A 26605-nucleotide genomic window follows, 5' to 3' on the forward strand; every position below is an offset into this window, starting at 1 on the left:
TCTGTAAATGGCAAGTGATGGCACAGTTCCAGGGAACTGTGAGAGTTAGGACTTTGTTGAACCCTAAGGAGTCTGGTCTCTCACCATAGGAAAATGTGATTGGTCCTCTGGAGGTCTTGGGCTAACAGAGGCTGCTAAGAGGCAAACAAGTTCCCAACTCTCCTGCAGGCTGCGGGCCTAGTGTTGGCCCTGGCACCGGAATTTGTTTTATTTTCTAAGTGTTTCAGGGCCAGATGCGTCAGCATTCTTTCACCTCCAGTATAGCATATGGGAGAAAGCAAAGGAGCCACCGGCTGGCTCCAGAAGGGTTGTTTGTCTTTCCTGATCAAGAGAGAATGGGCAAACATGGATGGCTGTGCAAGAGGATAAGAAGCAGAGGTGTGTGAGTGTCCTGGCTGCCCATTGCTTACCTTGGGATACCACTTGCCCCCTGGAGCTGCTGTTCCCACTTTTGAAAAGCAGGCCCAAGCTTCCCAGAAGGATTATCACAATGACTGATGGCTGGCTGTAGGTAGTCCCTCAAACCACATCCAAGGTGCTCAGGCCATGCTTCCTCTGTTCCTCCCACACCTCACCTTTCCAGCCTTGTAAAAAAAAAAATGGGCTTGGCCAGAGATACCCCTCCTGCCAGACACAGCCTTTCTTGAGAGCAGATGCAATAGATCTGGCCTATTCTCCTGGGTCAAGCCTCAGATCTTTGGCCCCATCTCTGGGTCAATGCACAACTTGGGGCTGGGGCAGGCACAGATCTGGGACAGTCTGGAGCCATAAGCAACCTCATAAATCAGGCCCAGCCTTTGAGGCTTCTGCAAGCTCTCTGGGGGAGCTGGGAAGCCCCAGCTTCTTGAAGCTGTATCCTCTCACTCCCATTCTAGTCTGGAGTCCAAGGGGTGAATGGAACCTGATTTATGGTGGGAGGCCCCAGAAAGAATGAATTTGCCTATGACCTGCCTCCCAGGTCATAGAAAGAAACAGAGGTGCCCTGTAGGGAGAGCCCTCTTCCTCTGGGCCAAGGTAAAAACTATCCCCAACAGCCAATGCCTTCTGGAACTTGGCCTTCTTCACTGGAGCGATCCAGTTTGTCCCTTTAGAAATGAATGAAAGGAAGAAACACTTCCAAAATGGCCCCTTGCCACAGAGGAGCTGCAAGGTCCGAATTCAAGCTCAAGCTCTATCATCCTGCTAGCTGCATGACCTTAGACAAGTCTTTTCCCATTCCTGTAGCTCACTGTCTTGTTTGCCATAGCGCCAGTATGAGAGACAACCAGTTAGCACATGCCAGGCACACTGTACATTGACAAACAGTTGTGCACACTTGAAAAAGGTTTTCTCCCCCATCTTGCCTGCTTCTTCAAATCCAACAGGAGACACCAGGTTTGGATCCTTGTACAGGCCTGTCAGGTGGGGACTCATGAATTACTCTCTAACCACCCCGAACTCCTACAACAACACTGTTACACTTCACCAGTCCCTACATGTGGCTGCTGTATTCACAAAATGTGACTAATACAATTAAAAACCTTAATTTGATCTTAATTGCAATTAGAAATTTAAATCTAACCATTACATACTGCCGGTGGCTACTGTGGTAGACAACCAAGGCCTTAACCACAAAAGACCTGAAGACCTGGTTCAGCATTGGTTCTTGGATAAGCCTAATTAGCCCTCTACACCTCCAATGTCCTCATCTATAAGGCAAAGTGTGGGTGGAGTCAGCACAGAAATGCCTCATTCCATCCACAACTGTAGGTCTTTAAGGATTTGTTATGATTATCAGTTGTTTGCTGAGTTGAGAGCAAGGTCGGGTTCTAGAGAAGGCAGGAGACTAGTTTGGGACAACCATCTGATTAGAGATCAGGTCCTGTGAGGAAGCGCCATGGGGGTACAGTTCCTGTTGTACCCCCAGTCTTTAAAGGTACCCTACTGCAGCTTGGGTCCCCGTTCTTTGCTCTCACGCTTCTTATATCACAAGGACTTTCCCTACAGTGCTCTCAGGATCAACTTAGCGCCATGTTTGCTGCCACGCCACCTTGACGCTCAGAGTTTACCGTGAGATAGCATCTGGTTGGAAGCTGAAGCTCTCACCCAGGATAGATGGTACCTTGAGTGCTGTGGGGGACGCAGAGACAGAGGAAGCAGAGAGAGCAAGTGGAGCTGTATCACCACCCTTAAGTCTGCCTCGATGGCCTGCTATGGCCATCTGAGCTCACATTTATGGTAAGAAGGAAATATGTGGTATCAGCCATCACCCTTCCAGGCTCCTTCTACCTGTAAGCTTCCGTTTCTATCTCATTGGCCAGAATAAAGTCACATGGTTGCCAATAACTGCAAGGGAGTCCGGGAAACTGAATAGCTGGCAATCACAAACTAGTCAGGCTTGACTTATTTGTCTTAGAATCTGTTTCAGTCTGGGGAAAAGTAGGTAGAGAATGAGTCTTGGATTTGCCTCCAACCATGTCTGTCTTTATAGCTGGTATGATTAATATAGTGTTTTCTAAATTCAAACTTGTGATCCTGTTTGAGTTTCTCAAGCTTGTCCACAACAGAGATTATAATTCTCACATTATAGACAGAGAAAATGAGGCTGTGTGAGGTAGAGTAACTTATTCTGGAAACGGAGCCAGAGCTAGCCAGTTTTCTAAATTCTTAACCATCCCCTGAGCTGAAGGACAAACCTCAGAGAGGGCAGCAAGCAGATGTTATTTATATTTTATATACATAGCCCAAATAGCAGCCTTGATGGCCTAATACAAAGTAGTTATTCAGGCCAGACGTTCTCCCATTGAGCTGGATAAAGCAATGGATATCAGGTAGTGATTGGCTGTATCTGGATTGGTTCCCCAACTCAATAGTATGATCCTACAGGATAAAACCACCAAAACCCCATTGGGATATCTCGTGCCATACGCAAAGCTAGTTCAATGCAGTCCTTAGGAAGGGGTGATGGGACGTTAGTGGTAGATATGGCGAGTCCCAAAGACAAGGCTTGAACTCCTAGAATGCGTCTCCTCCCAAGCAGCAAGGGAGGTGCGAGCAGCCAAGGCAAACAGGAGATAAAATCCATAAGTAGTACATACACATTCAGTATAACATTTGAGGGCTCGAATCCCGGCCGTGCAGCTTTGGGTAAGTAGTCAGGATCTCTGAGTCTTGGCTTCTCATTCATTAAAGGGGTAGGCCTGGTCCTGCCTTTGGAGATGTGCGCAGTGAGAACTAGAGGAGCGACTGGATGCAAGCAGAGCTTTTTAAGCTCTGCGGCTCTCCCCAGACGCTGCCTCTGCCAGCTCCCAGCCTGCTTCGCTTCTGCACAAGTGTCTGCATACTGTTGCATCTAAGCAAGAAGCATCAGTCACGCTGACAAATCTCTGTGCCCCCAGGTGGTGTTTCTAACCAGTTAGAGGTTTGGCATTTATTCTCAACTGCTTGTTGGTATATTTTTCAAATAGCCAAGTATTTAAATACCATCAGCCTGATTGCTTCTGCAGATTTGTAGCCCTTGTCCTGCATCCGGGAAATCCTCTCACGGGCTGTTGTAACAGAGGCAGCTGCAGCCCAGTGGGAAGGGTACTAGGATGCAGAGACGAAGATCAAATCCCACCTCTATTTCTTGCTAGCGAGGTGACCTGGAACTAGACATTTCACCTGGCGGAGGCCTCACTTCTTCAATGGGAATAACACATATTTGTGTTGAACAGTTTCAAGGCCGAGTATACCTGTGGGTGTGACACACCCTAAACCTCTATGACTGTAAACCTATCACCCCCCCACATCGTAGCTCAAAACATCGAAGTTCATTGTGTAAAGCTTGGGTTGCCATTTTCCTTTAAAAGTGGAGTGCTACCATGGGAAGATGGTTTAGTCCATAAGGTGCTTGCCTTGCAAGCGTGAGGGCTTGGATTGGCTTTCCGGAATCCATGTAAAACACTTACCAAGTGTAGTAGTGCCTATTTGCACTCCCGACACCAGGGAGGCAGAAGCAGGAAGATGTGTAGGATGTGGCTGAGCTCCAGGCCAGGGAGAGACCCTGTCTCAACTCTAAGTGGCTGCTGCCTGAGGACTGACACCCCAAATTGTCTTTCATCCTCCAGGTGCACTTACCCACATGCACATGCATCCTCACACACATGAGCACACCATACATGTATGTACGTAAGTGATATAGGACAAGCCTTTGCTCACCTGATATGGACTTTATGATAAGAATGAGACAGGCGGGCACCACCAGATACCTACAGGGTAACCACTAAGTGAAATTCATCATTGGGCCATGATTTATATATTCTTGTCATTTGATGGTCGAGAAGCTAGGTCTGAAGTTAGCTCTCTTGAGCTAAACACCATACTTTTCCTGTCGTCCCCTGACCGGCTGAAAAGAACCTGTGACACATGCTACTCAAGGCAGTATAAAGTTAGATGACATAGTGTAACTGGCAGTACTGGGTCCAGGTAAGGCCTCTCAGCATGGCCTCTCATGGTGGCCTGGGCCATCTGTCAACGCGTAGCAAATCTTGGCTTAGGTTTTGACTGGTAAGTCTGCATATTATCTAGAAGAATCATAGGCCGGGTTGTTCTCCATTCTTCCCTCAAGGCTCTGACTTAAGCACCCATTCTTGAATTCATGGGAATAGGAAGAGAAAGGACCTAGCAGCACCCCCTCCATCCCCCCACACACATTAAGCCATAGCAGGGGCACATCTCAGTCTAGCCAAAATGGGCCAGTCCAGCCACCTGCCCTATATGTGGGGCCTTGGCCTGCTGTGCAGAGTAGGGGGGTTATGACACTAATCCCATTTTTTTTGAAGTTGTCTTAGGATGGGCACAGAGCCTAAGCCAATTAAAACCTGCTCTTTGAAGGTGGTTTTGGTTTCCCAGAGAAGATGGGTCTGCACAGTGACCTGGGGTAATTGCTTTCAGGGCTTGCCCTCCTCCCTGCAGGCCTGAGCTGGAGGAGACCAGAGGCTCTTTTGGGAAGGAACCATCCCACTGTGCCTCTCTTTAGGGCCCAGTCAGACCATGGTATAGGTCATCAGGAAAAGTAGGACACTAGGAATATTAATGGCCTTTGACAAAGGAGGAAGGCAAAGTCTACGATGCTTTACCATGGTTCATGCCTAGCAAGTTCAAGGGTGAGACCAATACTGCCTGTCCACAGTCATTGTCTGGTCCTGGTCACACTGCATTTCATCACTGGCCAGGGAATTTTGTTAGCAATAAATATTTATTCTGTGACTAAATGAATAAGTCCTGTTAAACATGGTCATTTTTGTGTCTTCCCACAATGGTGGACGGGCTAGAGAAAGCCAAAACTGAATACAAGCTACAGTGAGAGCTTTGCAATGAAGATGAGAACCAGCCAAATCCAGGGTTGCAGAGACTGCTCAGCCTGTAAAGTGTTTGCTTTCTAACCATGGACCTGAGTTTGATCCCTGGGACCTACATCAAAAGTAATAATTAAAACACTCACATTTACTGCTGATCCCAGCACGGGGGAAACAGAGGGCTCACCTGTTGGCAACTTTGCAAGTTTCGGGCCAGTGAGAGACCCTGTTTCTGTTTCAAGTACTGAGGGGAACAGTTCCTAAAGAATGAAGCCACATCCCTATGCATACTCCAACCCCCAGAGAGAGAGAGAGAGAGAGAGAGAGAGAGAGAGAGAGAGAGAGAGAGAGAGAACCTGTCAAGTGTCACCTGCAGCCTGCTCTAAGTGCTTTTCATCATTAAATCACTAGCCCCTCACCTGCATCCCTACCATGGAGGAAAAATTAGTGTCTCCACTTTTGAAAAGAAGGCAAAAAAAAAAATGGGGAGGTTAAAGGAGCATCATGGAATATCATGGGGCACAGTAGAGCACAGGTCAGAACCCTGACCACAGAAGGAGATCTCTCTCTCTCTCTCTCTCTCTCTCTCTCTCTCTCTCTCTCTCTCTCTCTCTCTCTCTCTCCCCCTGGCCCTTCTGTAAGGTAGACACAGTAGTGTGGCTTGAGGTGTGGATGGGTGGTCTATTAAGAACACTACCACACAAATGGGGGTTTCTGCTGTCTCGACAAAGTCAGGCCTGGCCCCTGTAATCCAGCCTGCTAAGGCTGATTGGCCCACTTCTCTCCCTCTCCTGCAGAGAGGCCTCCAAGCCTGGCACCATTAATTGAGGTTAACAACCCGAAAGGGCAGAATTGATGGAGTGACAGGCAGCATTTCTTAATGAAAACAAATTTAGGTCTATGATCAAGAGAACAAAGTCCCCAGGAAGCCAGGCTGCCATGACCCAAGTGTAACATTAGACAGTGGAGGGGCAAGGGCCAGGGCTTCCCCACAGACTCAGGACCCTCCTGAAAAGCAGAGAGATGCCATAGCCACCCAAGAGGCAGTTCACAGGAGCTCACAGAGGCAACGGAGGAATATAACTTGGTCTTGGTGTCTGAGGCTGCCGTAAAGGTAAGCACCATTGCAGGTACAGTCAGGCTTCTTGTGGAAGATTGGTTAAGGGGGTCTTAGAGATCATCACTTCTCTCTATAGTAAGCGGGTGGGGGGAGCAGTGCAGAATCAAAGGAAGCAGGCATCTGAAACTGGTCCCACATACAGCCTGACCTGGGGCTGAGGAGAGATGGGACTGTTCTGTGCTCTCGAGTCTGCAGGATGGGAGCCATGTTCCTGGGTCTGCATGTCTGCATGGGGCTGGATGGATGATACAGGTTTTGCAGGACCTTAGCTAACAAGCATCTCTGATCCCAAGCAGTGGGGTTCATGCTGGTATGCTTCTGCTCCAGCTGGGAGCTCATTTTTGATCAGAATCCTCTTAGCATGGTGATTGGCATTCCTTAAACATATGGAATTCATCCAGGCACATTCCCTCCTAACCGTGGGGTAGTTACTCATTTCCTCAACTGTCTCGCCCTCAGGATGCACGGAAAATTTAAGGGCAGACCTTTGCACTCTGGGGCAGAAGAACAGAGCTTCATTGGAGTCCAGGCCCTGTTAGCTATGTAACTTGGCAACAAAATCCTTCTCCTATCTCAGTGCAGGTCTTCTATCTGAGACAGCTCAGCTACTCAGAGATATTGCCGGTTTATCCAGTAAATCCATCATTATATATTAAATGAGTACTGGGAACACACAGTTTAGAGCTTATGGTTAAGCAGTTACCTAAATATAAACATAGTATCCATGTAAACAGTAAGTTATTTAAAAAAAAGAGGTCCAAGTTGGTTGCTGGTAGATTAAACTGCACAAATATGAGGAAGAAATGTACAAGTTTTACAATGCTGCTTTTAACTCGAATCATCTGAGTCTCCTCGTCTACAATGGGAATTATAGTAATACCTATAGAAATTTGTTTTTACCCTGTACTATGGCACCGCCAAATCTAGTGGCTTACACTGGTCATTCATTGGTTCTTACTTCTGAAGATTGGTAATCCAGGCTGGGTGGTGCTAGGTAGGCCAGCTCATTCATGAGCTCTTACAGTAAGAGCTTGCTGCTCAGCCAAGAGCCTAAGTCCTTTGTATGATGCCAGTTGTCCAAGAGGAGGCAAGTTCTAATACTCAAGGGTCTTCCCTGCCTCTGCTTTGAATTCGCTATTATTCTTTTAGTCCACAAGATGCAAGGCACAGGGCCAGCCCTAGAGGCAGGGTGTAAATACACAGGGTTTGAATACACAGAGGTGTGATTCCTTAGAAGTTGTTGTAGCTGTCTACTGACTTGTCTTGGAGATTTAGGAAGAATGGGATGCTGCACCTGTGGTGTGTGTGTGTTAACACCGACTCCCAGGGTTGGATTAATATGAAGCTGAGCGGCTTGCTTCCTTTTTAGGGAAAGACTTGATTGCACAGAGAATAAATGGCATATAAAGAGTGTCATCATGGCTAGAAATCACAGTACCAGAGTTGTCTGTGGTAATGAGACTGCATCAGGCTCTGCCACTATCAATCCTGGCATTAGAAAGGTGACATGGAGTCTCCCTGAATAGACCTGGTGTCATCTGATCTCCAAAGAGTAATATTAACTAAGAGTGGTAACCTTTCTTCAGAGGAAGATGGGCAGAGAGGATGCACTGTGGGTGATGGGCAAAGGCACAGAAATATTTGCCGGATAAAGATGTCAGATATATATATCCCTGTTGCCATCTGAGCCCTTAGTCTGCGGCAGGCTCAGAGCGAAGTATTTCCATGGTTACATCATTTAATCCTCAGGACAGTCCTGCATAATGACAGGCACTATCTTCATTTTACAGATGGGGAAACTGAGGCTCGGGCTCAGATACTTTATTTGTCCGCAGGAGCATATGAGAACATAAGTAGACCCAACGTTCACACCATGTGTATCTTACTCAAAATGCATTGATTCAAAACACTCATTTAAAAATATTTTATTGAGATAATTGTAGCTTGCATACAGAAATAATACAGAAATATCCTATGCATCCTTTAGATGGCTCACCCGAGTCATAGCACTTCGAGAAGCAGTAACGAGAGAGCACGTGTCCCTGCTGGGATCTTAGCACTGGGACTTCATCTTATCCATTCATCTTAACTTGGATTTCTTAGTTTACTTGAGAGCCCTTGGTTCGTTCTACAAAACCTGACAGCATGTTCAGCTGAGCCTAGGCAGGAAAGATGGTGTGACGTCCTTCAGCACAGAGCTTCCCTCGTGGTGACCATTACAGCCATACTGGACCCCATTCCTCTCTGTCTAGTCCTGAAGCATCCCCAAAACATTTCAGAAGTGGAAGTGTTCAGACTTCTTGGCTGATTTTTCTCTTTTCCCTTAGTATCAGTCCCTGGGGACCCTTCGATGTTATCACTTCCTTCCTTTTTAATCATCAAGCAGTATGCATGGCCCTCTACCTTGATATACCCAATCCCCTGTCAAAGGAAATGCGGCCCATTTCCAGCTGGCGAGGAACTCTTCGGTGCACGTTGTTGTGCTGGCTTTTGTGCACACATAAATTTCCATTTTTGAGGGCTAAACACCCGAGAGTGCAATTGCTAGCATGTACAGTAATTGCATGCTCCGTTTTCTAAGCAATGTGCCAAATTATTTTCCAGAGGGACCGCGCCATTTCTCATTCCTACCAGCAACGCACGGGTGATCCGGTTTCCCTGCATCCTTGTCAGCATTGAGAGTTGTTGCTATTTTTCATTTTAGCCCTGCTGCCTATAAGGTGATAGTTCATCGTGATTTTAATTCCCTTCTCCTGGGTGGCTGACAAGGTTGAACATGTTTCCCTGGGCCTCTTTGCCATCTGTACAGCCTCTTTGGTAAAACATTTACTCATATCTTCGGAGTGCATGTTTAGCTCACTATTGAGTTTTGGGCTGCTGATGGGGGTCTACATACTAGGCTTTCGGTGGTGGGTGGTTTGCCCAAATTTTCTCCCACTTCATAGCTTATCTCCTCATCCTCTGGGCGGACTTTCACAAAACACGAGAACTTCAGAGAGGTACAACTTATCAGTAGTTTTTCTGTTTGGATGGTGCTTTTGCTAAACGTCTGGGTTTTCATTCACTGCGTTCTACAGCTTTCTAGAGCCCGGGGAAGAGAAGTCCTACCCTAGGAGGACTTTCTTGTTTGTGGGCTTTCTAAAGCAGAGCTAGGGCAGGCAGAAAAATCTCTTTTCAAGAAAACAAATGCTAGCTCACTAGCAGAAGGAGCCAACCAAGGCCAAGTTTGGAGGATGCGATGTGACAGGAGTAAACACCCTGTCATCAGGGTCCATCAAGGGCTGGCAGGGTCTGTGGGGAGACACAGAAGCCATCAGAAGACTGTCCATTCCCTTCTGAGTCTGAGGATCTGTGATTGCTTTTGTTGCTTTTGTTGTTGTTTGTTTTGTTTTGTTTTGTTTTGTTTGTTTGTTTGTTTGGGGTTTTTTTGGTTTTTGTTTTTGTTTTGTCATACTTGCTGGAACTGGAATTTTTAGCAGACATAGCTTCCATAGAATAATCCTGTTGAGAAATGAAATGCTTTTCAGAGCTCAGCCAGGCAGAAGCTACCAGTTACCCTGTTGGGGCAGAATGCAGAGGTGAGTAGCCATTGAGGACCATTCTCAGGGACCAAGACCTATTCCTGGCTCCCTAGCCTCCGTTCTAGGAGTTAGCACCCTGTCTGCCTGCTCCATCTCCACCCAGGCAGTCCTCTCTCCCCTCTGACTGCCCTGGAGAATTCCTTTCTTTAAGGCACTTAGGAGACTTAATTACTGATGGTGAATCTTTTGAGGCTTTGGATGAAAGGATGGAGGCAGTGCAGGGCTTGATTAGGCGTGTACGACTTTGGGCACAATTAGCTTCGTGAGAGACTGGCCCTGCCTTTATCTGTCTCCAGTTCTGTGAGACTTACAACGGCTAATTATTGAAATGAAAATTGCCTGGCCACCCAGTTGCTGGCAAGAGGACCCTAATATCTGCCCTAATGACTGGAAATGGAGGCAGCTTCAGGCACTTAGGGTTTTCCCATCATTAAAGGACTTTTCTCCACCACTTCCAAACTCGAGTGCCTGGATCTGCAAGTGAAATTCTGCCAAAGCCACTTCTCTCTTCCTTGAATTCTTTCTGTGTGACACCCCTTTCTGGGATACCTTCACTAACCAACCTCCTGGGTTAGGAGAAACTGAGGGGTTTTTAATCCACACTCTATACAGAAATCCTGGTGCTTGACAGCCCTTTCCTCTTTCTCCTCTCTCTCTCTCTCTCTCTCTCTCTCTCTCTCTCTCTCTCTCTCTCTCTCTCTCTTTCTCTCTCTGTTTATCTATGTCTCTGTGTGTCCTTGTGTGTGTCTGCATGTGTTTCAATGTGTCTCTGTGTGTGTTATAGAAGGCCAGGAAAGTCCTTAGGCACAAATATGATTCCCAGCTTTTTATATGGTAGACGAGAAGACAGAGGCTGTGGAAGGGCCCAGGAAGAAGCAGGCAGCCCCTGTCCCTTCACTTCTGGAATATAGCTGAGCCTCAATCTCCCTCACTCTGAGCTATCACCTTATAGCCATTGGGCAGCATTTCGGGACTTGAACCAATTCTACCCTCAAGACTCAATAGATAAAGGTGAGTAGATTAGAACCTTCTCTTTCTAGTCAAGGGTTGCAGAGGCTTGAAGACTCGAGGTACATACACACACCCCGTTTTTCCAGAGACAGTTTACTGGGTGACCACCGAAACCATACACCTAGCTTTGACTCACTGGGAGGACTGGCTATGGTGCCTTAGTTTCTACCCTTTCTGACCCTGTGACATCATCACTGGCAGCAGTCAGCCCTGCCCTGGGGCTTCATTAGACAAAAAGTTCTTATGCACACAAAGCATGTCCCTCTTCCACATACTAACCCTAAACACGGGACCCCCATTTCTATGCCACATAGGAGGGGTCTGAGTCTCAGATGAAGTAGTGCTTATCTATGGCCACATGACACCACTGGGTCACAGGAGGAACTGCACCCTACTGTGCCTCTTTTTAAACTCACACATATTCTTGGTGTGAGATGCTATTATCTCTCTGAAGAAGGAATATTCCCTTAAGTACCACTGTGGGCTATACTCTGCGCTAAAATCCCTTCAAACTTATGTCGAGTAAGGCTTCTGATATCATTTCCTAAGAAGACATGGGAATGACCACAGTTTTACAAATGAGGAAACAGACTTGGAGAGACACTATAACTCTATAATTGTTTCACAAAAGGCTGAGATTGGAACTGTTTCCATAGTTTGTTGCCACTGAGATTTTCTGCCCTGAGGTGGGGTTGGGGGAACTGAAATGTTCATGGCTCTGAGAGGGACATCTCTGGGTATGCGAGATCTAAATAGGGTCCTGCTCTTACCATTGAGAGAGTGATCCCTTTTTGAATTAACAGAACAGTTTGTGAACTGGAGTCTAAAGGATGGGAAAGGGTATCTTCAATCCATTGCATAGCTGCCTGGGATTAGGGCCGGGTATGACATAGAAGACAGAAGGAAAAAAGGTACCAGTTCCTTCCACAGGTGAGAAATTCCCCCCAAACTCTCTTCAGGCTGAAGAATCCTCCATGCTAAACTGTTGAGTCAACGAGTATGGTAGATCGTGCTTCCAATCCCAGAAGCCTGAGGCAGGGAACTTTGAGTTCAAGTGTGTCTTGGGCTATGTAGCTTGACTCTTTTCAAGATTAAAAAGAAGAAAAGTAAATTACATTTTCCATGAAAGTCTTGCAATTTCCAGAAGCCTCAAACTGCTGCCTGCTGCACAGAGAGTCTGGTTTCCCTTAGATTCCTCCTCCTCATTTGTTGAAGAGGAGTTCTGGTGGGAACCCCAGGTAATTGCAGGCTAAGACTTGGCCACCATAGGGGATGTTCAATTAATCAGCATCTCTACTCTACTTTGAATATTTCATAGTGCAGGTCTAGGCCAAGCCCACTGAAAGTCAGAGAAAAACAACTCTGTGCATAGTTAGCACCAAAATAAACCAAGTTGCAGCCTTGTCTCTTGCAAGGGTTTCCTGAGAGAAAGAACAGAGGGACTAGTCTATGGGCTGAACTTTGAAAAAGGTAGGCAACATCCCAAGGTGGTGTTCATAAGGAACCTGGAGACCTGGAAGATAACTCCTTAGGCCAAGGTGGATCTGACTCTGCAAAGGCAATAGGTCCAGCTTCTTTTGTGGGGGGCGGTTAGGGGGTTGGGGGTAGAGAGGTATACATCGGACAGATAAGGAGAGAGGGCATCATTCTATAAGGACTCCAGTGGTTTCTGTCACACAATGAGAAAGCCAAGGGACAATAAAGGACACCTTCCTCTCTGGTCCACTAGGTAACTCCAGACTCAGCCTGGTGGCTCAATTCAGGGACCATCTCCCAGGCAGCAGAGGCCTAAAGTCAGTGTCTCATCTCTGCTGGTAGGCATCTGTGTCAATTGTTCCTTTACATCCTCTGTGGTAGAACCAAGGGTGGATGTGTTTGACCTGCTGACTACTTTGTGACTCCTTGGAATCCAACCTCAACCCAGCTCCTCAGGATGAATCCCAAGATTTCCTAAGGGGCTGGTGAGAGGAGAGAGGGTGCAGACAAATCCTGGGGGAAATTACCAAAAAGACAAGGGTTTGAAGATCACTGAGACAGGCTCCCTCTAACAGAGAACTCAAGGACACAGATTGGCCCTGTCTTCAATCTGGAAAGATTATTCTGGGGGAATAAAACACTAGACAGCTTTCCTAGAATCCCAGGGGATAGAGAGCTGAGGCTTGTAGAGGGAAGGGAGCCAAAAGGAGGCAAATTTTGACTCCATAACAGGAAGTAAAAGCTAGTAGGTAGAGCTGTCCCTAGAGATCGTCAAGTCTCCAGAGTTGAAGTCATGTGGCAACCACAGAGTAGAACTGGAACCAATGGACATCGAGTACCCAACGTGAGTGGTGACTTCCATCTAAACTCTGAGATGACATTATTTGTGAAAGGTACTTTGACTGACCAGTGGCTGCAGGGACAAAAGAAGGACAGAGCAGGAATGTAGACAGTACAACCATCATCGTCATAATCATCATCATCATACAACCTCCTGCTTACTAAGGTTCCGCTGTGTCCATAAGTCCTGAGCATCGCTAGCCCTTTGGAGGGGAAGCCTCTGACTCAGGATCAGAGTTTCTGCCCTTTGATACCTGGCCTCTGACAAGCCTCCAAGAGAAGGCAAGATAGCTCCTGCAAACAGTGGCACCATCTGTCACCTGCCTGCCAACCACTGATTAGAGATGTCCCCACAGCAAGGCTGGGCACAGGGCCACACTCCATCCAGCTCACTCCCAGGAAAGCCCTCTCTCTGACTCAGTTTTCTATTCAACACTAAGCTACCAAGAAACTTCACGAAAGCCTTTCACATAGCATAGCCCAGAATGGTGTCTAAGTGGGCCACTGGAAGAACTAATGCTATAAAAGAATGAACTAACAGAATGCTGGTACAATTAGAATTGGGATGGCCAGGTGGGAAACAGTATAGACTTCGTAAAAGCTTGAGCCTCAGGGTAGGACAGCTGAGGTGTGACTCCTGCCTGTGCTTTCCTCCTAAAATGGTCCTCTAAGCAAGTATTTGACCTGTGTAATCCTATGTGCTCATCTTTAAAGTGTAGGTAGGGCATGGTGAGGCTTAACTGAGGTAATACATGAAGACCTTGCCTTAGGCACCACTCTTTTTTTTTTTTCTTTTTTTTTTTTTTTATTAACTTGAGTATTTCTTATATACATTTCAAGTGTTATTCCCTTTCCCGGTTTCCGGACAAACATCACCCTCCCCCCTCCCCTTCCTTATGGGTGTTCCCCTCCCAAACCTCCCCCCATTGCCACCCTCCCCGCATAGTCTAGTTCACTGGGGGTTCAGTCTTAGCAGGACCCAGGGCTTCCCCTTCCACTGGAGGCACCACTCTTAATACCACTGTCCCCCTGCTTAAGAGGTAAGGGGTTCCCATAGTGACAAAGCTGGAGAGATGCATTCTGGGTGTCTTACAGTGAGCATAAATGTGGAAGCCGGTGTCCAGGATCCCTGTCCTGGTGTCTCATGAACTTGTATTTCTTTGACCCTGTAAGCCTTTCCCAAATCCATAACCTGGAGATAGCAACACGTTCCTCCTCAGTGTGCAGACTCCAGCACAGATTCTGGCACGTGGATAAGGGCCAGGTCTTCCCCTCTCCCCGGTGAAAACAAAGGATTCTAAGAGCAAGCTTTAAAGGACTAAGGGAAAATAAGATTTATGCTTTTCTACATGCCAAGCTACTCCCCAGGACTTTCATTCTGCAGAACACATGTTAGCTCCGAAATGTTTATGGGCCTTTCTGACACACACAGAACTAAAAATACCACCCTCTGCTTATGTTAGGCAAAACTGATAAAAATTTTAGCCCAGCAGGAATTCAGTCAATTTCCTGGCTGGTTTCAGGGAAGCAGGTGATAACAGCCCTTTTCCCTGTGGGCCATGGCAGGGGGACGGTGTATTAGCAGTCCAGGCCCTGCTGTCTGTGGAGATCTCCCTCACAGATGTTCTATGCCCTGCCTCTGTGTAAATACAACTGGAGAAAGGTCCAGATGTGGGGTTCTCTCCAGACATGGAAGCTTTGTTTCTGAGATCCCCCCTTCTGCATAAGCCCCAGCCCCAGGTCATTCTCCCAGGCAGTTTCAACCCTACCCTGCTGCTCTAGGCATCGGGGTCTGTGATCCCAGCTGAGAGTACCCTCCCTAGGGACTCCCTTTGGTCTTTGGCCAGTATTCCCTGCCACATACACCCTGCTTCTAATTGTCCACTGATATTATGGAAATGTACTTCTTCTGGGCAAGCCGATCACTCCACACTTCAAGCTTCATCTCCCGCTTCTTCCCTCCCCCTGGTCTGAACTCCAGGAATAACTTGGCTTTTTTTCTGCTCAGGGTCATTCACCCATGCTGCGAGCTACAATCGTGTATTCTAATGTCAGTTGGCAATCCATTATAAGTCTATGTAAGTAGAAAGGACTTGAAAATACCAAAACCCACCCTTGCAGTATGGTTTGGCATGGTTCCACGAAAGCGTTGGGTTTTCTTAGAAATTTGTAATGTAGGAGCTAGGCAGGTGGCCCAGTGGGTAAAATGCTTGCTATGTAAACATGAATACCTGAGTTCAGATCCCCAGTGCGTGTAACCCTGGTGCTGGGTGGGCGGGGGTAGAGGATTCAGGAACCTTGTGTCTAGCCAGCCTAGCTGAAACAGTGAGCCCCAGGTTCAGTGAGCTATCCTGTCGTCATTCAAGGTGTACAGTGACAGAAGACAACCCATAGGCACTTCTGTCCTCGACACATGCACACAAGGGGACGCACATTCGTATTTATACTGCATGTGGGCCTTGGATTGTAGCATCAGTAGAGTTCCACTGTGTATCAGAGCAGTTTGGAAGCCACACATCTATATCATTTTTCCTTCTTACCTCAAATCCTCCCCTGCCCACCTTTTATCTAACCTTCTTTGTCCTTGGTTTAGATACCACAGTCTCTAGTGATGAAATCTCATCATCTTTCTACTGCTGGCCTCTCTCAGCCTGACCCGATAGCCCTGTCACACTCCTCCCTGTCTCTCCCTATTGACCAGTTTCCTGAATAGAGGATCCTAGGAGTCACAGCTAAGCTGTGTTCTTGACCTCTGCTACCTCAAATATAGCTTGAGACAAGTATTCAGAGCTAGGTGAGGAGGGGAAGATACCCTAAGGGAGACAGAGGGAGACTTCTGTAGTGCCAGCTTAGGCCCCCTGCAGCACTGATATAAGAAATGGGAATTACTGATTATTTGCCTAGTGACCCAGCCTGTGTTCAATGTTTTTTCCTGATTTTTAAACTTTTTTTCTGTTTCAAATATAGAACCAGACATGAGGGAACTATGCTTTTTAGAGTAATTCACTTTGCCCCCTTGAACTTTTGTTACCTCATTGCTAAAACAAGAATAAGAGAAAATATAAGAGGATAGCACCTAGCTTGCACTGTTGCCATGGGAACAGGGGAATACTATGCACACAGTAACCAGAACACAAAGAAGCGTTTAGTGAACAGGATTTTTGTTTGTTGCTTGTTTACTTGTTTTGCTTGTTTTAGGCAGGGTCTCAAGTAGCTAAGACTGTGATTAGAATCACTCTGTAGCTGAGGCTGGCTGTCTTTTTAATCTCCTGTCTTCCTGCTTCTACTACCCAGATACTAGAATTGTAGGTGTGGGCCTCAGTGCTCAAGCTGATTGCATGCATAGCTTCTCTTAGCTTTGTTTCCTGGCGATCTGACCTTGCACAGGCTAAGCAAGGACTCTGCCACCCAACTCCAACTCCAGCTTATTTTGTTTGTTCTGTTTCTGTCTGAAATGCTATTCTGATCCCCACCCCTACCAAGTGTGTCTCTGGCCTCCCCATTCTAGTTCTTCCAAGGCTAGTTTAATGTAAAGAAAAATGACACCAAAACAAAGTAGAAATAACACAGTGTGTTAAGAGCGCTTGCTTTAAACGAATTAAGAACTTAGTTGAGGTCCCTAGCACCCGTACAAGAAGGGATGGCTGGAGAACGGCCTATAACCCCAACACTCCAAGTCTCTCTGGGCTTGCTGGTCACCGGCCTACCTCCAGGATCAGTGAGAGATCCTGTCTCAGTGGAGAGCAATCAAACAGCACACCCACTGTCCTCCTTTGGCCTCTATAGGCAGTCAGCACACATGTGTACACATATACCACAAACACACATAATAAATACCTAATCCTGACTTTAGAATCAGAGGGTCCTGGGTTCAAGTCCTAGCTTGTCTTTACCCACTGTATAAACTGAATCAGCTACCAGAGCCATTTAGCCTGGTCTCCCTGATGAGAAACCTGGGGCAGTGTGGGAATGTTATGCTCTATGTATGCTCAATAGACATACATTCCTTTTGTCCTCTTGTCCCAGGCCCTTTCTCTTTTCACCGGAAAAGCACATCTAATACCCATGTCAAAGTCTAACCAGGAACTTAAGTATCCATGGTTTCTAATTCGTCAAAGCACTTTGCACTGATAGGCTCTCTCTCTGCTGATACTCGAGCCAGACAGAAAGCCGGTACCACAAGGCTTTTCTCTTGGTTATCTGGAGACACCAACACAGTGGGAGACTGGACTACTGCTTTCCTGGAAAGGACCTGTTCTCAGTACACCTGTGTAATGGTTGGGTTGCTGCTGAAGAATAATCTTAAAGAGCTGTGCTCAGGAATGGCTGGCAGCCAAGCCCGTGCCAAGGCCTTTCTTGGTTCCTAGAAGTGGCCAACATCAATGTTCTCACACAGGGACCAGTATTCTACCCAACTACCAACTTCAGTTGAAGCCACAGTTACAGATGCTTCATCTAGCTGGAAGCCAGTAGCCTTTATTCCTTTATTCCTTGGGTATTACAAGACTAGAGTACCCCTAAAACTCCCACCTGTTTGGTTTAGCCCTTGGTTTGATTTCTGACAGAATATTAATGCTTAAAAATAAATTTTAAAAAATGGTGGTAGTGATGATGAGGACAATGACAATTATGGTATTAATTATCATAATTTCCGGGCTGGAGAGATGGCTCAGCAGTTAAGAGCACTGACTGCTCTTCTAGAGGACCTGAGTTCAATTCCCAGCAACCACATCATGGCTCACAACCATCTGTAATGGGATCTGATGCCCTCTTCTGGTGTTTCTGAAGACAGCAACACTGTACTCATACATAAAATAAATAAATCTTAAAAAAGTAATAATAATTACCTCATCCCTTATAGTGGCATGGAGTATTGCAGTCGTCAAAGCATTGAAACAAATCAGTATCTTGGCGTAAGAAACCGTCCAAAGGTCATACCACTAGGAGGTGGCCAGAGCTCATCCTGCCTCCTTCAATCAGGGAGAGAAGGCACAGGAAGCCCTTGATGACATGGCTGTCATTTTAAGCTGGCTATTTACCTTCTCTAAACCTCTGCTTCGCCCATAAAATGCAACCAGAGATGCACAGAGATGCTCAGAGTGAGAACACAATGTGCCCTCAAGCCCTTCACCCTATCTCAGCTGACTGCACTTGTGCTGGAACTCTATGCTCTGGGTATGACATTGCCGCCACCTCCGAAATCAGAGAAGCCATGATTACCTGGAAGAGACTCTTAGAAGACTGGTGCCATTTATGCTGAGGACAGCAAGGACTCGGGAGGCAACACAAAATGTGTTACAGCACAGCAGCCCCTGCCCTCTCTCTGAGGATAGACAAGCAGCTTCATAGTTGCTAGGAAACGTGAAAGTTGTTCATGCTCCTGACAGTAACCCCAGTTAAACTCATTGGTCAAACAAGGTAGATTTGAGTAAAATCCCTTCTTGTGTTTGTCATGGGTGCCCTACCTGGCATAAAGAGACATTCGCTCATGTCTCCTTGGGAGAGTTTAATGAGAACATGTCTGCCACAGTTATTAAGGGAGTGGCAATGGTGATGATGGCTGAGAGTTAACCAGCTAGGGGGAGGTCAAGCCCGAGCATGTAACAAGGCCCTTCCAGGAAACAGATTCACCCCATATGACATTAATGAAGAGACAGAAGTACAGCAGGCTCAAGGAACCAGCCAAGAGAAGATGGCCAAGGTCTCAAAAGAGCAGGAAGGGGTCGACCCTGGATCTTCACAGGGAAGGATCCCTTGCTAGAGGTAGACAGCCACCTGGTGGGAATTAGTATAAACATAGGCCTGCAGAAAATAAAAGGACCAAAGCAAACACCCACAGACCTCACAGCAGCCCACACTTCTCCTTTTGCCCCTCCTCCAGGGGAAATGTTACAAACAAATGGTCAGCATCAGGACAAAGAATAGGAGGATTGAGTAATGTCAGGAAGCTGTATGGAGATAGCCTTCTGTTATTGTGATAAATACTATGATCAGAAGCAACTTGGGAAGGAGAGGGTTTATTTTATCTTAAATTTATAATCCATCATGAAAAACAGTCATGGCAGGGAACTCAAGGCAAGAAACTGGAGGCAGGAACTAAATCAGAGACCATGGAGGAATGCTTCTTACTGGCTTGCTCCCCATGGTTTGCCCAGTTTGCTTTTTTACAAAACCTGGGTTTGCTTGCCCAGGCATTGTACCACTCACAGTGTTCTGAGCCCTCTCCAGCCAATTGTCAATAATGAGATGCTTGTGCTTGCCTACCAGCTAATCTGATGGATAGGTTTTTCACAATTAAGATTCCATGTTGACCTTCAAGTGGACAAAAAACTAAATGGCATAGAGACTGAAATAGAGACACGTGTCAGGGAAAAGAGACCGGGGAAACGAACTGTTGTGGGACAAGAAATGGACATGGAAAGAGAGTTTAGAGGGCTAGAAAGACCTAGAATACCTTTCCCTCTTGGGTTTTACGGGCAGTAGAGAACCCGGAGGTTGGTTGGTTCCTTAGCCATCTGCAGTTGCTATAGAGGACCACAAGTTGATTGCTGCTTGTTTCTTAGTTCTGAACTTTGGGAAATGCAGTATCAGGAAGCACCATGTGAGCATCTTCTTGCTTTGGGACCACGTGGTAGAGGGTGTCACCTAGCAGACTAGAATGCAGGACAGAAGCTTGCTTAGGCATCTCTTCCCTCTCCTTATAAAGCCACCAACCTCGTCTGGAGGTCTCCAACCTAATTAGGTCATCAAACCTAATTATTTCCCAAATATCATCAATACAACAACGGTGCGCTAGAGGGGGTCCGGGAAGCAAGCAGGAAGAGACGCAAAGCACATTCAAGTCACAGCTCACAGCCGTGGGTGAGGAAGTACCAGGAGTGTTGAAACAACGTGTTTCCTCCTGCTTGTTCTCCACCCATGCACGGATCACAGAGCCACTGGTGGAAGTAAACACCTTCCCCAGCAAAGCTCCCCATCCTTCTGGCAAGAGCCCTGGGTCACTGCTTGCTTCTAGGAAATTCTTCTCCATCTCCTTCCTTTTTTCTCCCATCCCTTTCTCGTTCAGCTAAATGCCAATTTAAGTGTGAACTCTGTCTGACCCCCTATCTGTTCAGAAAAGTAAATATTTACTGAATTGCTATGTTGTGCTGGGGCTCTCCCTGCCTCTGCTCTGCCTGGGGATGTCTGAGTTGTTCTTAGGAACTTGCATGCAGCCTCCGTCTTTGTCTTGAAGCTGTTGTACTCAGTCAGAAGAGAGACAGACGGAGGTATTACGCCCACTGGTGTCGCAGCCTTAGCTGCTGATGGTTCTTTGACGTGTCCCTTTTTCAGTTGTAACTGACAGCTAGTTAAAGCCTTCTCAATTATGCCTTTTAAAACTGGGCTTCTGACATTAATAGTTAATATATATTGAGCTTTAATTGTGTGCCGGGGGCATATATTGATACATTTAATCCCCAGAACAGGCAAAAGAAGCTTTGTAGATAAGGAAAATGAAGCACAGACAGGTTGATTAACTTGTCTAAAGCCGCCCAGCTGATCAGTTCAGGGACACCTACTTTGAACACAGGCTGACTACTGCACATAAAAGGACATGTTTCAGGATTGCCTCTAAGCACCCCCCCCCAAAAAAAAACAAAAAACAGAAAACAAAAATTGGGGGTTGGGGATTTAGCTCAGTGGTAGAGTGCTTGCCTAGCAAGTGCAAGGCTCTGGGTTTAGTCCTCAGCTCCAGGAAAAAAAAAAGGATTGCCTCTAATTTAGTTTTTATATTCAACTAGGTTAGTTGTTACATATTAAACTAAAGTGATTCACCAAAAATGTTAGGGTTAAAAGGAAGGAAATACAGGCCAACCAAACCTCTGTTTACTTATTTACTCAGTGAACAGCTGTGAACATCATGAAAGCCAGGCTTGCCTTAGAAGGGAGAAGTAGACTCCAAACCAGTATCTAGTTATCTGTGTGAACAGGGAAAGGGCAGCATGTCCAACGGGGTGGGGAGAGAGCACCTTGCACAAGGAAATGAAAGTGGTTCTTGAGATGCAACGAGATGGTCCAAATCTACAAGTTTATTTTGGTCAAGAAGATGGGATTGGTCCTAGTGGCTGGGCTGGGATGCAAAGGGGGCATGGGCAGAGCAGTGGCATGGCCTGGGCTTTGGAAATACACCCGGCACAGCCCAAAGGGAGCAAAAGCATCCTACAAATGATCCAAACATCCGTGTGCCAAATTCATTTCTCTGGGCATAACTTGGGCTCTAGCAGAGCTGTGTGACCTTGGGCATGAGAGTCACCCTCCTCAACTGAAATTTTCATAGTCCCATAACCCACACGGCAGGATTAGCAAGGAGATCTGGCCCACTATCACTTACGATAGCAGTTAAAGCGAGCACCCAATTAGCATTGGCTTCTACTACAAATATATTTACTACTGTTGGTGCTAACTTGGTATGACGATGAGGTGTGTTAGCCATGCGTGTTCATGATGGCTAGCCTTTCTTGTGTGCTTATTCATATCAGCTGCATGTCTAGCACTCTGGAGCTGGGAAAGCCACAAGGGACAGTGCAGTAGTTGCTGTAAATCTTTGCCCAAATTAAACCAGAACAGTGCTGTAGGTCAAAAACCATTTTGGGGTCATAATATCAATCTAAAGAGTTATAATCAGCCTCTGTTTAAAAATTTAAAAGATTGAAAGGCTAGCGATATGGCTAAGCAGTTAGAAGTGCTTGTTCCTCTTTCAATAGGACCATGTCTAGTGGTTCACAGCCACCCATAACTCCAGCCCTGAGGAAATCAGACCTCCACAAGCACACGCACACACACACACACACACACACACAGACACACACACACGCACACGCACACGCACACGCACAGACACACACACAGACACACACACACAGACACACACACACACACACAGACACACACACACAGACACACACACACAGACACACACACACAGACACACACAGACACACACACACAGACACGCACACACACACACACAGACACACACACACACACACACGCACACGCACACGCACACACACACACACAGACACACACACAGACACACACACAGACACACACACGCACACGCACACACACACACAGACACACACACAGACACACACACACAGACACACACACAGACACACACAGACACACACACACAGACACACACACAGACACACACACACACAGACACGCACACACACACACAGACACACACACACACAGACACGCACACACACACACACAGACACACACACAGACACACACACAGACACACACACAGACACACACACAGACACACACACACAGACACACACACACAGACACACACACACAGACACACACACAGACACACACACAGACACACACACACAGACACACACACACAGACACACACACAGACACACACACAGACACACACACAGACACACACACACACAGAATAAAAAATTGATTTTTAAAAATATTAGATTGACATGGGAACTATGAGCAAGCATTAGTTACCATGCAGTAACTTCTGTAGATTTTCTGCTTCCAGTCACATACTCTATAAATATTCTCGCTTACCAATGTGTATATGGGCTGCATTGCAAGATGGTTTTTAAACTAAAGATTATAATGATAGAAGGTATGAATGACCTCTAGTCTTCCTTATGGCCTTGCTTCTTGGACCCCCAGTATATGGTCTTGGCCACCAGTATTGGGAGGGTGAATATCAGGACAGCCAAATTCTAGGCTTGGCGAGATCACAGAATAGACTTCTAGAATCATCATGTGGGGATCCAATGCCATCTCATGGATTCTGTAGGCACCAGCCAGGCACATGGTGTATAAAATGTTCATCCACATAAAATAAAAGTAAATATCTTGTAAAAGACAGCAGAATTCAGAACCTAGTTTTGGGCTTTAGTCATGTAACTTGATTCTTGTGTGACCTAGGTCAATCCACTGCCAAATTATCAAGCATATTTTGAGAACCAAGACCCCAAGAAATCCACTCCATTTAGCTGCATCTAGGTACAATTTTGGTCTCTCTCATATTGCCAGCTTTGCTACTACTGACTCATGACATGTGCCAAGGTTGGAAACTGAATGCTTCAAAGTTCATGAAAATAGTCTCATTTTATACTCCATGGCTTTTATACACCAATGAGATCACAAATATCTGTGCTTTGAACAGTGCCGGGAAATGCTGGGGAAAGTCTATAGTGAGCAATCAGAATTCATAATACATCCAAAGTGGATGCATACTAATACATCGAGTGCTAACTCCAGATCATCTCCTTGAAAAGTGACTGTGGTATCCTGCTTAGGACATAGGGTTGACCTGTTGGCCTACGGGGCTCTGGAGCTAAGAGCTACTCTGGAGAGTGCCTTTGAGCTCGTAGGAGGGAAGAGCTGAAGGGCTGATGCCAAAGCCAATGACCACAGGCAATCTGCTAATCCTCAGACCAAAACCGGACTACCACTGGGTTTTGTTTGGCCTGCAACAGAACTTAAAATCAAAACGTGAAACATACATCTTAAAATTCATATTGTGTTTCAAAATTTAAATTCCCAGTCCAGCTTGTTTTAAAATTTCAGAAAGCATCCCTAAGCCCCACCCTCCAACTGCATCATGGACAGGCACTGAGCAGCAACCTTGCTGGCAAAGTCTGGCCAGGCAGAGAGTTCAGGTGCGTTCCATTTACCAGAGAGCTCCTATTTGGCTACTCCTTGAGCAAAACAGCAAAGAGGAGAATGTTTTGTATGCCAGTGTTGATCTGACAAATTGGACAAGGGGAAGCCAGAACTGAAGAGGTTAGAGGCTTCAAGAAAAACAAACCATCTCATTTGTTGATCATTTGAATGATAGACAGCTTTCCTCATAGACTGAACTCCCGACCCTTTCAAGAATGGGGAGAGGTTGTGCTTGTGTCCCAGAGCTAAAAAAAGACTCTGGAAGGAGAATGCAGATACCATTAAGGGAAACACTTTCAGGTGACATGTCAGTATAGAGCAATAAAGCCACTGCATTTCTGACTAGGTAAGATTGAGTTCAATGCAGTGTTAATATGTAGGCAGAATGGCAAGACACCGAGAAGACAGATAACAACAAGTGCTGGTGAGGATATAGACATGAGGAAACCCTGACACACTGCTGGTGGGAATGTAAAGCTAGCCATTATTTAAATCCTTATTTAAATCCTTATGGAGATTGTTACCGAATACAGTAATAATAACCGCACACCTACTGTGATCTAGTGAGATAACTGAAGAAATGTTTACTTTCTGTCCTGCCTATAGTCAATCATTTCTCAGATTCACAAAGAGCCCCTAAGTTCAGGGTTAGGCCCTCTTTCAGCAGATATGATGGGAATAGCATGGACGCAGTTCCTACCTCCAGCCATTACTAGGTGCCCTGTGGTCTCTGGGCACCATTAATCCCCAGCCCTAAGGGAGAACATGACACATCCTCAAATAGGCCAAGTAACAGAAAGAGGATTGTTCATGAGAGGCACCAAGTGCCAATACCCTATGCTGCTGACTGTCAGTTAATGAGGGAGCCTGCCCACACCCTGGAAGCCTAGTTCACAAGTCACTTTGATCCAAGAATATGTTGAGTGCAGGATAGATCCTGGCATTGTCTCTTCGGCCCAAATCAGGGGCTCAGTCTTTCTTTGGTTTTCCCCACTGCAGACCACTCAGCCCTGAGTGCGGCAAGGGCCCAATTTGTGGATGTGGAAGAGCGTGAGCCAGAGGCCATGGACGTGAAGGAGAGGAAGCCCTATCGCTCGCTGACCAGGCGTCGCGATGCTGAGCGCCGCTACACCAGCTCATCAGCCGACAGCGAGGAGGGCAAGGGCCCACAGAAGTCCTACAGCTCCAGCGAGACCCTGAAGGCATATGACCAAGATGCTCGCCTAGCCTATGGCAGCCGCGTCAAGGACATGGTACCACAGGAGTCGGAGGAGTTCTGCCGCACAGGTGAGTGCACGCCAAAATGGGGGCTGAACACAAATGTGTACAGGTGTGAGCCTGCGTGAAAATGCAGGTGAGCTGGCCAGGGAGGAGGTGCCTCTAGAAAAAAATCCAAGTTCCTACTGCTTTGGCTCTTGGATCTAGTAAGAGCCTGACTGGTAGTTCATTGCAGGAACAGACATGTCTGACCTTAGAGAAGTGGCTGGAGACTGGGCTTCCTGCTGAACTTTGCTCTCCTGTGTTAAATGCTCATGTGCAGTCTCCCTATCACAGTGACTGGTGAGGGAGGCCTCGGTGGGATGACACCTTTAAGTTGTACACATGATAATAGAAGTAAGTGCTAAGCAAATGCTAGTCTTAGTTTGGGGATTTATTCATTCCACACGCATATCTTAGCACCTTCTCTGTGTCAAGCTGCGTGACCTTGAGAGGAAGCCGCAGCAAAGGTTAGACTATAACATTTAGCGATTCAGGAGCTATCCTGATGTCAGAGCCTCCTTCCTCACTTCTTCCTTACTGTCCTCAGCAAAGTCTAGGAATCCCTTCCCAGAATACCTTTCAGCCAAACCCTCTTCTCCTTTCCCTCTGCCATCACCCTGTCCTGGACACTGTTATATGTTCAATGGCCAACCAACCCAGAGCCGTCCATTCATGGCACCCTCTTTCATAAACCACAGGGAAACGTGAGTATGAATCCATGCACTTTCTCCAAGATCTTCAACCTGACTCTAGGAGACCTTCCTAGTTCCCCCTTGTCTTCCTAGAAGACCTGCCTCTCCACAGCCATCCTAGACGATCCATGGCCTAGCCCATCTAAACTGTCGCTGCATCCCACTGGGATGATCACCTCCTGCTCTGGTACCTCCAAGGTGCCTGCTATTCTACTTCAAGGCCTCTGTGAGGCCTGGTAGGTGACCATAGTCCCTCGAAACGGGAGCAGTGCACTGGAATTCTGCCATGTGCTTCTCCTTACCACCGGCAGCATCTACCACATCTGAGGCAATTTGGATATGTTTTAGAAATGCTGTTAGATCCTCACAACAATCCTAGATTGAATCATGTTCCCAAGAGCAAACAAGTCAGAGGAGCATGCAGGCACACAGAAGCACACACGTGTACACACACACACACACACACTTGCTCACATACACTCACATACATACATACATGCACACATTTACCACATTCACACATACATACACTCACACATGTGCCCACACACTCATTCTCATACACACATACTTGGGCTCTCACATGAATACACACACACACACACAGAG

At 46.6% G+C, this 26605-nt stretch overlaps 1 protein-coding gene across 22 annotated transcripts in view; it reads left to right on the forward strand.

Moving 5' to 3' along the window:
* The window catches only part of Tenm4 (teneurin transmembrane protein 4), a 2974939-nt gene that overhangs the window by 2585384 nt on the left and 362950 nt on the right, over positions 1-26605 (forward strand). For all 22 annotated transcript variants that reach the window (XM_039113155.2, XM_039113170.2, XM_063262756.1 and 19 more), the window contains one exon: positions 25044-25331. In XM_039113155.2, the coding sequence (XP_038969083.1) occupies positions 25044-25331 (288 nt within the window). The remainder of the gene's footprint in view (positions 1-25043; positions 25332-26605) is intronic.

The sequence above is a fragment of the Rattus norvegicus genome, chromosome 1, assembly GCF_036323735.1.
Source record: "Rattus norvegicus strain BN/NHsdMcwi chromosome 1, GRCr8, whole genome shotgun sequence".
In the NCBI taxonomy this organism is placed as follows: Eukaryota; Metazoa; Chordata; class Mammalia; order Rodentia; family Muridae; genus Rattus; species Rattus norvegicus.